At 45.1% G+C, this 15033-nt stretch overlaps 1 protein-coding gene across 2 annotated transcripts in view; it reads left to right on the forward strand.

The window, feature by feature from the left end:
* Positions 1 to 15033, forward strand: part of fam166b (family with sequence similarity 166 member B) — a 59835-nt gene that overhangs the window by 25526 nt on the left and 19276 nt on the right. For both annotated transcript variants that reach the window (XR_007261480.1, XM_048593728.1), the window contains exons 2-4: positions 2042 to 2280; positions 6075 to 6250; positions 12161 to 12299. Coding sequence is in view for 1 of the 2 variants with exons in the window: in XM_048593728.1 (XP_048449685.1) it covers positions 2042 to 2280; positions 6075 to 6250; positions 12161 to 12299 (554 nt within the window). In the remaining variant the exon portion in view is untranslated. The remainder of the gene's footprint in view (positions 1 to 2041; positions 2281 to 6074; positions 6251 to 12160; positions 12300 to 15033) is intronic.

Here is a 15033-nt window from a genome sequence, read left to right on the forward strand (position 1 = left end):
CCCTTTTCTGATGAAGGGTCTAGGCCCGAAACGTCAGCCTCTCTGCTCCTATGATGCTGCTTGGCCTGCTGTGTTCATCCAGCCCTGCACCTTGTTGTCTCAGATGAAAACAATGTCATCTCTGTAGCGGTGATTCTGAACCCAGTACCGGGACATTGTCCTTATCATCATCGCGAAGCCAGTCTTTCTTTTGTTTAGCGACTTAGGAGAAAGAGAAGAGTTATCTATTTCAAAAACAGAAATTACTGCAGAAACTCAGCAGGTTTGGAAACATCTGTGGGAAGAAAGCAGAGTTAACGTTTCGAGTCATGATCCCTCATTAGAATTTCATCCAACATCCGCAATTCTTGGTTTTATTTTAATTATTCATTCGCTGATTTACACTAGCGAATGGAATGCTGCTTGACTCTCAAAAAGGCTGGAAGTTATGCAATGACTGTATACTTTATTTCCCTGAGTTCTGTGCTCTGTACCTCAGGGAGAATCTTTTAGGTTTGCAGACAGTGCAGTGCATAGTCACCAGAATGATATTGAGGCTAAAAGTTACACTTTGTTACACTGCCCACATACGTTAAGCATTTAGTTATTTGAATCAATCTGTTCGTACATACAATGTCAAGACCACGGGCAGGGGGGCCTTGAACCTGGACCTTCTGGCTCAGAAGCAGGGACACTATCACTGTGCCACAAAACAAGACTTGAACTTGGACTTTCTGTCCTTGTGGTATGGATACCAACAGTGTGCTGCAAGACCCACATTAGTTGTATAGTCCCTTGAGTGTAGGTGTGATAGAACATTGAGGGATGTTCAATGATTTGATAGGCCAAATAGAGATAAACTATTTCCTCTTGTTCGGTTTTGGGGAAATCAACAACAAAGGGCCATAGCCTGACTGGCACCTTTACCTCAGCACTGTTAAAATGTCAAATTTAGGATAGTGTTTGGACCTCTCCATTCTGATGTTGGTATTTTTAAATCAATCTATTCAGATATGTTACAACACAGAGGTAGGCAGAACTTGATTCAGCCTCTCAGAATCAATCTTACTAAACTTTCCCAGAATGTTGTAGGTTTTAATTAGATCATATTTCATTCTTCTAAACTCGAGAGAGTGCAGGCCCCCTCTGCTCAAACTCATCGGACAATCCTCTCGCCCAACAATCAATCCAGTGAACCATGTTGAGGGGTGAAAGCTGCTGGTCTGAGCTGCTGAACTCCTTTAATATTTTTATTTGTCAGTTTTCCATCTGATTGACAGATTGGTGGCTGCTGCCCAGGAAGCCCAGAGTACAAGGCCTGAGTCAAGGGAGATCGTTCAGGTCCATGAGGGAGGAAGAGAAGTTATAGATTAGGAAGGGAGTCCAAATTGAAGGTGTGGAGCTCAAATTGTAGAGATCAGGGGGAGGGCAGGGTGTGTCCCAAACACAGGGAATTCCTGATCACAAGATGTGGGAAATGGTGGTCACAGGGTCAGTGGTATTCAGGTAACATTTGACAGTGTTGAATGCTGCTCCGAGGGGGCTGGGAGCAGGAGCACTGTCTACTGTGTAGCTTGCTGAACCAGAGGGAAACACTCCTGCTCTGCCTAGCCCATATCCTGTGTTATAAAGGCACTTAGTGCATTGATTCAATCCCTCATGCCCTCTTATACCTGTTTCCAAGGCCTGAGAAGCCTGACTAATGAGTTTAAAAGAATGATTATTAAGATTGAGGCAGGCCGAGTTATTATGATACCAATGTTTGCTGACACGTTGACATGGCTGTTATTGTATTGAAATGACAAACCTGAATCCCACAACTCAATAGGCTACATGTACCTCATGCCACCCCTTCTAAAACTGGAAGTGTGTGTGATTATACCATTTGGAGTCTTCCGTCAGATATTCTGAAATTTAATTCTGACATAATTCCAGCCCACTCATTTTTTAAGATTAAAACTTCAGCTTGATGTTGCAGGTTGATGACTTGATCAGTTAGTTCTGAAGTCGAACTGTAATCATATTCAGAAAGAGTAACAATTGCTCTGTGATATCTTTGTAGATATGCTGGTTATTGTCCTCAGTATAAATACAGTGTTGGACAATGCTACAGCAAGCTGACCTCTAAACTGCTCACAGATCCTGCAATAGCACATTCTCGACAATTACTCCTTCAGCCAAATCAGGATCAAGAAACTAATAATGACGTGGGTGCTGAACAACATCAAAGTCTACCTCAGAGTCACAAGGTGATCAGGAAAGGCGAGAAACTGACTGACTTAATGGTTCCTGGATACACTGGTCAGTCACCTATCGTACTTCATATCTATCTCATGTTATGAAATTAGAGGTTAACTAAATGATAGAATGTAACATAAAGTTAAGATTAGCAATCTTCCAGCCTATCTTCATTTTTACAAGACCAGAGTTACTGGCAAGCCTGTCATAGCTCTCAACTCGCAAGCTTTCTCCCCATGTAGGATCATTCAGCTTGGTTTACTTTAACTAAGCATCACTCCTGACAAAGAGGGAAGGAAAAATCAGAGTTGGCAACTGTTGTTTTCCTCAAAAAATAAAATAGTTACCTAGCAGCACTGGTGAATGACCAAAAGTATGACACTCAATAGCACACAAGAAATGATTGGGAGAGGGCTGCTTAATAGCAATGATATTAAAATCATCTTTAAGAATTCATCACCCTGTTCCCACTCCAATCAGACACTCCACTGTGTAAACTGGGCCTTTTATTCAAGGTGGCAATGATTTCTGAGATAGTAGGAACTGCAGATGCTGGAGAATCTGAGATAACAAGGTGTAGAGCTGGATGAACACAGCAGGCCAGGCAGCATCAGAGGAGCAGGAAGGCTGACGTTTCGGGCCTAGACCTTCTTCAGAAATGGGGGAGGGGAAGGGGGATGTGAAATAAATAGGGAGCGAGGGGGAGGCGGATAGAAGATAGAAAGAGGAGAAGATAGGTGGAGAGGAGACAGACAGGTCAAAGAGGCGGGGATGGAGCCAGTAAAGGTGAGTGTAGGTGGGGAGGTAGGGAGGAGATAGGTCAGTCCAGGGAGGATGGACAGGTCAAGGGGGCGGGATGAGGTTATAGGTAGGAGATGGGAGTGGGGCTTGAGGTGGGAGGAGGGGATAGATGGGGGGAAGGACAGGTTGGGGAGGCGGTGACGAGCTGGGTTGGTTTTGGGATGCAGTCGGGGGAGGGGAGATTTTGAAGCTTGTGAAGTCCATATTGATATCATTTGGCTGCAGGGTTCCCAAGCGGAATATGAGTTGCTGTTCCTGCAACCTTCGGGTAGCATCGTTGTGGCACTGCAGGAGGCCCAGGATGGACATGTCGTCTGCGGAATGGGAGGGGGAGTTGAAATGGTTCGCGACTGGGAGGTGCGGTTGTTTAGTGCGAACCGAGCATAGGTGTTCTGCAGAGCGGTCCCCAAGCCTCCGCTTGGTTTTCCTGATGTGGAGGAGGCCACAACGGGAACAGCGGATGCAGTATACCACATTAGCAGATGTGCAGGTGAACATCTGCTTGATGTGGAAAGTCTTCTTGGGGCCTGGGATGGGGGTGAGGGGGGAGGTGTAGGGGCAGGTGTAGCACTTCCTGCGGTTGCAGGGAAAAGTGCCAGGTGAGGTGGGGCTGAGGGGAGTGTGGAGCGGACGAGGGAGTCACGGAGAGAGTGGTTTCTCCAGAAAGCAGATAAGGGTGGAGAGGGTGGTGGTGGGGTCGGATTGCAGATGGCGGAAGTGTTGGAGGATGATGCGTTGGATCCGGAGGTTGGTGGGGTGATACGTGAGGATGAGGGGAATTCTGTTTGGGTTGTTATTGTGGGTAGGGGGTGTGAGGGATGAGTTGCGGGAAATGCAGGGGACATGGTCGAGGGCGTTCTCAACCACTGAGAGGGGGAAGTTGCGGTCCTTGAAAAACTAGGACATCTGAGACGTATGGGAGTGGAATGCCTCATCCTGGGAGCAGATGAGGCAGAGGTGAAGGAATTGGGAATGGGGATGGCATTCACCAACACCTTCCACCCCAACCTTAAGTTCACCTGGACCATCTCTAATACTTCTGTCTCCTTCCTGGACCTCTCTGTCTCCATCTCCGGCAACCACCTCGAAACCGATATCCGTTTCAAGCCCACCGACTCCTACAGCTACCTAGAATACACCTCCTCCCACCCACCTTCCTGCAAAAATGCCATCCCCTATTCCCAATTCCTTCACCTCCGCCACATCTGCTCCCAGGATGAGGCATTCCACTCCCGTACATCTCAGATGTCCTCATTTTTCAAGGACTGCAACATCCCCCCCTCAGTGGTCGAGAACGCCCTCGACCATGTCTCCTGCAACTCATCCCTCACACCCCCTCCCCGCAATAACAACCCAAACAGAATCCCCCTCATCCTCACGTATCACCCCACCAACCTCCGGATCCAACGCATCATCCTCCAACACTTCCGCCATCTGCAATCCGACCCCACCACCAAGGACATTTTTCCCTCCCCACCCTTATCTGCTTTCCGGAGGGACCACTCTCTCCATGACTCCCTTGTACGCTCCACACTCCCCTCCAGCCCCACCTCACCCGGCACTTTTCCCTGCAACCGCAGGAAGTGCTACACCTGCCCCTACACCTCCCCCCTCACCCCCATCCCAGGCCCCAAGAAGACTTTCCACATCAAGCAGATGTTCACCTGCACATCTGCTAATGTGGTATACTGCATCCGCTGTTCCCGTTGTGGCCTCCTCTACATTGGGGAAACCAAGCGGAGGCTTGGGGACCGCTTTGCGGAACACCTATGCTCGGTTCGCAATAAACAACTGCACCTCCCAGTCGCGAACCATTTCAACTCCCCCTCCCATTCCGCAGACGACATGTCCATCCTGGGCCTCCTGCAGTGCCACAACGATGCCACCCGAAGGTTGCAGGAACAGCAACTCATATTCTGCTTGGGAGCCCTGCAGCCCAATGGTATCAATGTGGACTTCACAAGCTTCAAAATCTCCCCTCCCCCGACCGCATCCCAAAACCAACCCAGCTCGTCCCCGCCTCCCTAACCTGTCCTTCCTCCCATCTATCCCCTCCTCCCACCTCAAGCCCCACTCCCATCTCCTACCTACTAACCTCATCCCGCCCCCTTGACCTGTCCATCCTCCCTGGACTGACCTATCTCCTCCCTACCTCCCCACCTACACTCACCTTTACTGGCTCCATCCCCGCCTCTTTGACCTGTCTGTCTCGTCTCCACCTATCTTCTCCTTTATCCATCTTCTATCTGCCTCCCCCTCTCTCCCTATTTATTTCACATCCCCCTTCCCCTCCCCCATTTCTGAAGAAGGGTCTAGGCCCAAAACGTCAGCCTTCCTGCTCCTATGATGCTGCTCTCTGGCAATGATTTCTGCTTGGTTGAAACTTAATCTCATCAATATTTATAAATCAAATCCCTATGAGTCATTTGGGCTCTGACTGCATCTTAAGTACCCATTGTGGTTGCCAAACAATAAAACTACCAGCGAAGAGGTGAAGACCATGAAAATAGAGATTTATTCTGGCTTTGTGGAGTCAGGAAGAACAATTGCTCCTCCAGCTCCTGCAAGCTCTGCTCCATCTTACTACCCGTGAGATCCTACCTGACCCCCAATACGGCACAGCTGAGTGCAGAGAATGGTCTGGGCTGCTTCAATTTACACTGACAGCTGTCAGACATTTCAACCTGAGAATTAGGATGACCCAAGCCTACAATTGATCCTGTTGCTGAAGATGAACACTTGCCTACTTAGCCCCACTAATCTGAAATTCCGACCCATTTGAAACCACCCTCCTACAAACAAGGTGTCTGACACAGGACTGGAACTGACTGATAATAGAGGACGTTATGGCTAAAATGTGACAAGGTTAATATCTTGACTATCACAGTCTATGGAAATGATAGTAACTTTTTTTTTATTCCATTCTTCAGTCACATGAGAGGTTTATTTTATTTCATATTTGCTCATCTAAGTGCTTAATCACACAATGCACATTAGAAATTTTTACTGAATTTTAGCTAATATGTGTTTTTTGTTTCTCCCATATTTGAAAACAGGCTTTGTTCCCAGAAAGAAAATCTATTTTTCAAAAACCTACAGAGAAACCTGTGCTGATGCTGTTGCAGATTTTGAGAGAGAACAACTTAAGATTGCTGTGAAAAAACAGGAGATGGAATTAATAAACGCATTACAGACTGGGACAACTAGAGCGCAGACTGAGCAAGAGAAGAAAGTAATAGTATCTCTGTTCATCTCTAACTGCTTGTTAGAGTATATACATTCCTGTTAGCCTACAGACACTGTACTTTCACACCAAGGAAAAAAAACGTATTTTCTCCTTCCCCTTCGTACTTCCCACTTTTTCTTTTCTTCATTGCCTCCACCATTTGGATTCATTTAGGTTTAGTTTGTCATCTAATTATTTAATCTTCAGTCTATCTAGTTGCTATTTTCCACATTGCTCTTTCTATCTCCTGCTTTGTTGTTTGCAAGATCTTAATTTCATAACCCACGTTTACAACATGACCTATTATAAACAACAGGGATATCATAACTGATGTCCTTGGCAACTACAATCATTCCATCTAAAAATGTTCTTATTTATCGGTGCCCTCACATTTGAATTTTTACTTCTGCTTTCCACCCAGTTCTATTATAAGACGTTAATACACAATTTGGAATGCTATCTAAAGCACTTGGAAAACTAAATTCATAACATCCAGTTCAGAAATGGCTATGAATTTGAGTAGAGGAAATTTGAAACATTAATGTGTTGTTGCATGTACGGGATTCGGTTGAACTGCTCTGTGTTTCCAGCACTTTCTGGTTTAGTTGTAGATTTGCAGATTTCCATTTTCTGTTTGTTTTTACATACATTGCATGCCATTGTTCACCATGGCAATAGCAAAATGTCTAGTCATATCCTTAATCAGGACTTTCCCTTCTTGAACGCATTTTTGGTTCTTTAACAAGTTCTGCCTTGTCAGAACTTGCCCTGCTACATTTTGTGAAATAGTATTATCCCTGAAAGCTGATGTTAAAAGTGATAGGATTCTAGGTTGTGTTTGGATCTTTTGAACTAATTGAACTACCTTGCTATGTTTCCCAAATTGCTCCCAAATGTAAAGAAGTTTGATAACATTTTTTTTAGTAATTGCTGTATATGCTTTTCATTCCTTCATTTATTCCTTTATTTTTCACAAACATTCACTCTGGCATTACTGATGCTCAGTAGCAGCATTAAACACCACAATTCAATACAGCACAGAAACAGACCTTTCAGCTCACCAAGCTGCACTGATTTCTAATCCTTATGTAGACCTGCTACTTACTGCCCATATGTAGTTTCTATCCCTCTGTTCGCCTCCTGTAAATGTGTCTATTAAGATACGCCTTAAACATTGCTAACACAGCTGCTTCCACCACTTCCACTGGCAGTGCGTTCCAGGCACCAACCACTCCATTGTGTGAAAAATTTTCCTTGCACTTCTCTCCTAAACTTTCCCACTCTCAACTTGAACCTGTGCCCCCTTGTAGTTGAGGAAAAAGCCTCTGACTATGTACCGTAGTGTAGAACTCTATCAACCTCTGTCCTTCCAGTGAAAACAATCTGAGTTTATCCAGCCTCTCCTCATAACTAAAATCCTCCAGACCAGGCAACATCCTGATAAACCTTCGCCTCGCCCTCTTCAAACTATCCACATCCTTCTGATACTGTGGGGACTAGAACTGCACACAATATTCCAAATGTGGCCTGACTAACATTTTATACAGCTGTGACACAACCTGCCAACTTCCATAGACAGTATCTCAGCCAATGAAGGCAAGCGTGCTGTATGCCTTCTTAATCATCTTATCCGCCTATATTGCCACTTTCAGGGATCTGTGGACCTGTACACCCAGATCCATCTGTATGTCAATGCTCCTACGGGCTCTGCCAATCATTGTATAATTTGCACCTGAATTTGATCTTCTAAAATGCATTACCTCACATTTGTCCGGATTAAACTCCATCTGCCATTTCTCTGCCCAAATCTGCAACCTATCTATATCCTACTGTATTGATTGACAATCCTCCTCATCATCTGCAACTCCACCAATTTTGGTGTCATCCACAAACTTACTAATCAGACCACCTACATTTTCCTTCAGATCATTTATATATATTACGAAATAAAGGTTCCAGCACTGATTCCTGCGGAACACTGCTAGTTACTGATCTCCATTCCAAAAAGCACCCTTCCACCACTATTCTCTATCTTCTATGGCCAAGCCAGTTTTGTATCCATCTAGCCCGATCCCATTGCCCGAGACTCTGCCTTTTGTACCAGCCTGCCATGAGGTGCCTTGTCAAATGCCTTACTAAAGTCCATGTAGACAGCATCCACTGCCCTTCCGTCATCAATCATTCTTCTCACCTCCTCAAGAAGACTCAATCATGTTGGTGAGACATGACCTTCCCTGCACAACCCATGCTGCCTATCACTAACAAGTTCATTGTGTACCGTCTATAAGATGCACTGCAGAAATTCACCAAAGATCCTCAGACAGCATCTTCGAAACCTGCAACTCCTTCCATCTAGACGGACAAGGGCAGCAGATACACCTGAATACCACTACCTGCAAGTTTTCTCTCCAAGTCACTCATCATCCTGATATGGAACCATGTGGTCATTCCATCAGTGTTGTTAGGTCAAAATCCTGGAATTCCTTCAGGAACCACATTGTGGGTCCACCTACAAAAAATGAACTGCAGTGGTTCAAGTAGGCAGCTCACCATCACCTTCTTAAGGGCAATTTGGGATGGGCAATAAATGCTGGCCTAGGCAGTGATGTCCACATCCCATGAGTGATTTTTTTGAAGAATGGCGTGTTGGCATCTCTGGCAATGCCAGCATTTGTTGCTCAACCCTAATTGCCATAGAATTGAAAGGCTTGTTAGGCAAGAAACCTACAAGGAAATGGGGAAAATGTGCTGGCCTGAAGGTGAGTTTGAAACAACATGGTTTCAAGACTCCTCTCCCCAGCATACTTGTAGCAAATGTCCAAAGTATCGAAAACAAAACGGATGAACTCAGATCTAGACTTACTTAGTGGAGGGAACTGAGAGACTGTTGTGTGCTGTGCTTCACAGGGACCTGGCTCACCCCTGCCATTCCTGACTCTGCCCTACAAGCTGACGGGTTCTCCATACACTGCATGGACTGCATGGCATCGTCGGGCAAGGTGAAGGGCGGTGGGGTATGCTTCCTGATCAACACTTTCTGGTGCTTGGACATAGTGATCCCGGCAAGCCATTGCTCTCCGGAGCTAGAATACCTTACAGTAAAATGCCGTCCCTACTATCTACCATGAGAGTTCACCTCCGCCAGCCTGATGGCAGTCTATATACCACCCCATGTGGGTGTGAGGAATGCCCTAGACGAGATTTACACTGCCACAAACACTCTAGAGACAAAATTCCCTGAGTCCCTATCTATTGTGGCCAGCAACTTCAACCAAGCCAACCTCAAGCAGGTGATACCAAAATACCACCAACAGATGTCCTGCCCTACCAGGAGACCAAACACTCTTGACTGCTGCTGCATAGACATCAAAGATGCTTACTGCTCCATCCCCCGCCCACACTTCGGAAAATCCGATCACAGCGCTGTGTTCCTCCTCCTAGCCTAAATGCAGAAGCTGTAATGGGAGGATCCTTCATAAAAGGAAGTACAGTGCTGATCCAAGGCAGTGGAAGACTGTCTCCGGGACTGCTTGGAATCGGAGGACTGGACTGTATTAAGGTCTTCAGTGGAAAACCTAGACGAGTACACCACCACCGTCACCAACTTCATTAGCAAATACATGGAGACTGTGTACCAAAGAAGTCAATCTGAGTGTTCCCCAACCGTAAACCTTGGATGAACCAGAAAGTCCACTCCCTACTGAAGACCAGATGTGCAGCAATCAACTCGGGTGATCCGGACCAATGCAGAAAATCCAGATATGACCACTGTAAAGCCATCAGGGAGGCCAAGAGGCAGTACTGGACCAAGTTAGAGGCCCAGACCTACCAAATAGACTTCTGCCATCTATGGCAAGGCCTAAACAACATTATGGGATACAAAATGAAGCAGTGTAAGATAGCGAACAATGACACATCCCTCCCTGATACGCTCAATGCTTTCTAAACTCGGTTTGAGCAGAATACCACAGGCGTGGCGATATCTGCCCCAACAGCCCCAGACACACCTGTTCCCTCTGTCACTGTTTCAGAAGTCAGATCAGTCTTCCTGGGAGTCGACCCAAGCAAAGCGATGTGTCTGGATGGTGTCCCTGGCCGAGCACTTAGATCCTGTGCAGACCAACTGGCGGAGGTATTCAACAACATCTTCAACCTCTCCCTCCTATAAGCTGAAGTCCCCATCTGCTTCAACAAGATCACCATCACCCAAGAAAACACAGGTTTTGTGCCTTAATGACTACCGCCCAATAGCTCTGACTTCAGTAATCCTGAAGTGCTTCGAGAGGCTGGTCATGGCCCACATCAACTCCAGTCTCCCAACCTGCCTTGATCCCCTACAGTTTGCCTACCGACATAACAGGTCCACAAAAGATGCCATATCCCTAGGCCTGCACTCGTCCCTGGGGCATCTGGACAACAAAGACACCTACGTCAGACTCCAGCTTGTTGACTACAGCTCTGCCTTCAACACCATTATCCCCTCCAGACTGATCTCAAAACTCCATGACTATGGTCTCGGCTCCACCCTCTGCAACTGGATCCTCAGCTTTCTGACCCATAGGCCGCAATCAGTGAGGATAGGTAACTGCACCTCCTACACAATAACATTCAGCACTGGAGCCCCCCCCCCCACCTCCCCCCCACCAAGGTTGCGTCCTCAGCCCCCTACTGTACTCCCTGTACACCTACAACTGTGTTGCCAAATTCCAAATGAACGCCATCTGCAGGTTCGCTGTTGACATCACCGTTGTGGGATGGATATCTAACAACGAGTAAAAATACTGAAGGGAGATAGAGGGCTTGGTGATGTGGTGCAATGAAAACAATCTGTCTCTCAACATCAACAAAACTAAAGAACTGATCATCGACTTCAGAAAGAAAGGAGGAGAACACGCCCTCATCTACATCAACAGGACTGAGGTTGAGAGGATGAAGAGCATCAAGTTCCTTGGAGTGACGATAACCGATGACCTGTCCTGGACTTCCCACTTAGATGTGACAGTCAAGAAAGGCACAACAACGCATCTTCTTCCTCAGGCAGCTCAGGAAATTTGTCATGTCCATAAGGTTCCTCACCAAATTTTACAGATGCACCATTGAAACCATACTGTCCTGGTGCATAATGGCCTGGTATGGCAACTGCTCTGCCCAGGACTGTAAGAAACTACAGAAGATGGTGTGCACAGCCCAGACCATCACAGAAGCCAACTTTCCATCCATGAACTCAATTTACATGGCTCACTGCCAGGGAAAGGCAGCCAACATCATTAAAGACCCATCACACCCTGGTAATGATCTCCTACAACCTCTTCCGTCAGGCCGAAGATACAGAAGCCTGAACACATGCACGAGCAGGTTCAGGAACAGCTTCTTTCTGGCCATTATCAGACTGTTGAATGGATTCTAGCCTCAAATAATGTAACCTACAATGTAACCTGTATGCCTCTAAGTCTTTTCAATCTGTACATCCTTTGCTTGCTGGGATCTGCCTGCACCGCTCATTAACAAAGCTTTTCACTGTATTTCAGTTCATGTGACAATAAAATCAATCAATTAATCAAAAATTTCAACACTCAGATAGAGACAGTGATATTTTACAGTGGATCTAGTGTAGACCAGACCAGGTACATATAGCAGATTTCTTTCCCTAATGGATATGAGTAGAATGTTATAATAAAGAGTTATATTTTTCACCGTTACTAACACTACCTTTATATTTCATACATATTTATTGAATTTAAATTCCACTAGTTGCCATTAACCTGAATTTATGCATTATTTATCCTGAGGCATTACAACCATGCAACTATATCACCCCTAGACTGCTAGTTTGTTTGTTTTCAGAATATTATAACTTTTTTTTTTCTTTTTAATGGCATTTGTGCTTGAAACTAATATTTTCTTCTTTCTTCTCAGCTTTTAACAGTCAATTACAGGACACCTTTTAAAGCAATTGCTACCAATCCTGTTCCTTGGAAATCTGCTAATTCTTACAAAGCACTGACCTCTCCATACTTCATGCAAAATGAAGACCCAAATAAACATTTTATTTCAGGCGAGTATGAGAGGTTGTTTGCTGATTTGTGAATGTAGCTGTTAGTGCTTATTTTAAAATTGCTTTGCAGAAAGCCTAGAATTAAAATGGCATTGAATCTTTTTAAAGGCTGTCCTGATAACTTGTAGGATAAATGTACCATGTCGTGCAATACTGAACCATATTGCCACAAAAATCACACACTGGACTCAACTGATTTAAGTTAGCTCGTCTGAAACAGGACTGTTCTAGAGGCTGTACAAGTATCCTCATTATCACTGTTATTACAAATTCTCTTACTACTTTCTGTATTCACCTTCCTCTTGGAAATGCAACTGGAGAGGCTCAGCATTTGTAGCAACTGTTGCAATGCTCGTTGTCTTTGTGTTGCTTATTTTTCTCTTTTTTCTGCTATTTTCCCTTTAACTCACATTTTGCCTCTCTGCCTTTGTTTCAAGTTTCCCTATGTCTGTTCCAAGATGGTGGCAGAGTCGGATGCTTCAGCCAGAGCTTGCTGCTCTGTCCATTTCTTTTTCTTTTTTTTTCTCTTTTTCTCTTTTTTTTCCTCTGTTTTTTCCTCTCAGCGATGCCCTGAACTGCTGCCCTCAGTGTTGACCGGGTGAGGCGTCCTCTCGGCCCGGTGTGGTGGTCCCCTGGCCTTGCATGGTGGTCTCTTGGCATATGGCGGTCTTTCAGTCTGGCATGGTGGTCTTATGGCGTCCTGCAGCGGTCTCTTTGCCCGGCATGGAGGTACAGCCTGAAGGTGATTCCAGAGTGGTCTCCAGGCCTCGAGAGTCTCGAGGTGAAGCCTGGTGCAGTCTGGAGTCAAGGCCTGGCATTGGCTGGAGGCTAGGTGCCAAAGTGGACTGGATTGGAAGGACTGTTATTCTGAATTTTTTATTTCTCTATTTTCTAATTTATTCCTACGATCTGTAATGCTGGACATTTTATTCTTTACTTTTCTGATTCTTTTTCCTAAGAACTTGTACTGAAGAATCTGTATCTAAGTACCTTGTACCTAAGTTGGTGCCGTAAGAGGCAACTTGTAAACTTTTCACTGTACTCATTTGAATACATGTGACAATAAAGCTAATCAAATTCAAATTGAAATTCAAGGTGTAATGTGGGAATGGAGCCACAATGGCTACAGAGTGAATGTGGAGTGATGGTTGGGTGGGTAAAATGCCACGCTCAGTGGTTCTCACCCAGTTCTAATGAAGAGTCATCTAGGCTCAAGACGTTAGCTTGCTCTTTCTCCGTGGATGCAGTCTGACCTGCTGTGATCTCCAGCATTTGTTGTTTTCAGTTGAACTTATCTCAGTTATAGTTTTTGAAATGAATTCCTTACACGACACCTGCTAGTTTGGCTGTTGTTCAAGGGCTTTACCCCTGGAGCTGTGAGAGGAGACTCCAGACAGTCTCCCAGATTGCTGGTCAGTGAAAGCTATACAAAAGTGGGACAAGTGCTGTCCCAGAAAGAGAAGGATAATATGGGACGTCAGATAATCTTATGTATGGGATGTGGAGTCATGACCATTTCTTGCCCATCCCTAATTGCCCAGAGGACTGTTAAGAACCAACCACATTGCTGGCCTACATGTGACTCCGGACTATATGAGGATGGCAGTTTCATTCCCTAAAGGACATTAGTGAACAATATGGGATTTTCCTGACAATCAACAATTATACCGTTAATTCCAGATTTTTTTATTCTTGAATTCAAGTTCCACCATCTGCCAGGGCAGGATTTGTACCCAGATCCCTAGAACATACTAGAGTCTCTGGATTAATAGTCTGGCAATAATATCATTGCCTCCCCCCAGTCACGATAATCCTGTAAAAATCAGGACGATTGTACACCACTTTCCCTCAAACTCACTTTGGTAATTGTAAAAAATCCAAAAGAACAGGACATTATTAAGCTAGAGAAGGTTCAGAAGAGATTTACCAGGAATTTCCCAGGTATGGAAGTTATAACCAAAGGCTGGGACTTTTTTCACTGGAGCATAGGAGGTTCAGAGGTGGCCTTATAGAGGTTTATAAAATCATGAGGGGTAAAGATGGGGTTAATGGTGGGTGTCTTTTCCCTAAGATAGGGGATTTCAAGACTTGGGGTCATATTTTTAAGGTGAAAGGAGAGAGATTTAAAAAAGACATGAGAATGGTTTTACACAGAAGCGATTTGCATTTGGCATGAACTTCCTGAGGAAGTAGTGGATGCGGGCACAGTTATGATGTTTAAAAGACACTTAGATAAGTACAGGAATAGGAAAAGTTTGGAGGGGTATAGGCCAGAAGCAGGCGGATGGGACTAGTTTAGTTTGGGATTATGATCAGCATGGACTGGTTGGAACGAAGGGTCTGTTTCCATGCTTTACGACTCTATAACTGCTGGATGCTGGAAATCAGAAACAAAACAGAAATTGCTGGAAAAACTCAGCAGGTCTGGCAGCATCTGTGGAAAGAAAGCAGAGTTAACGTTTCAGGTCCAGCGAACCTCCTTCAGCAATTATAATCAGCTGCCTGTTGCAACCTCATTAGAATCAAAATATTATGATGTTTAAAGAATATCAGATCAGCTTAGTGCCCTTTGCCCAATGCAGTTTTGGTAAGAAAGTTCAGTTTCCTGCTGATCTTGTCTGTGTCTGGCCACTGGTTCTACTGGTTTCTCAGCTTCAGTCTGTTCCTAGCCAAGTATTTCAATGGTAAACAGACCTCTGCTGCTTTTAGAGATAGTAGGAACTGCAGATGCTGG

Source organism: Rhincodon typus, chromosome 1 (assembly GCF_021869965.1).
Source record: "Rhincodon typus isolate 14 chromosome 1, sRhiTyp1.1, whole genome shotgun sequence".
NCBI classification, from domain to species: domain Eukaryota; kingdom Metazoa; phylum Chordata; class Chondrichthyes; order Orectolobiformes; family Rhincodontidae; genus Rhincodon; species Rhincodon typus.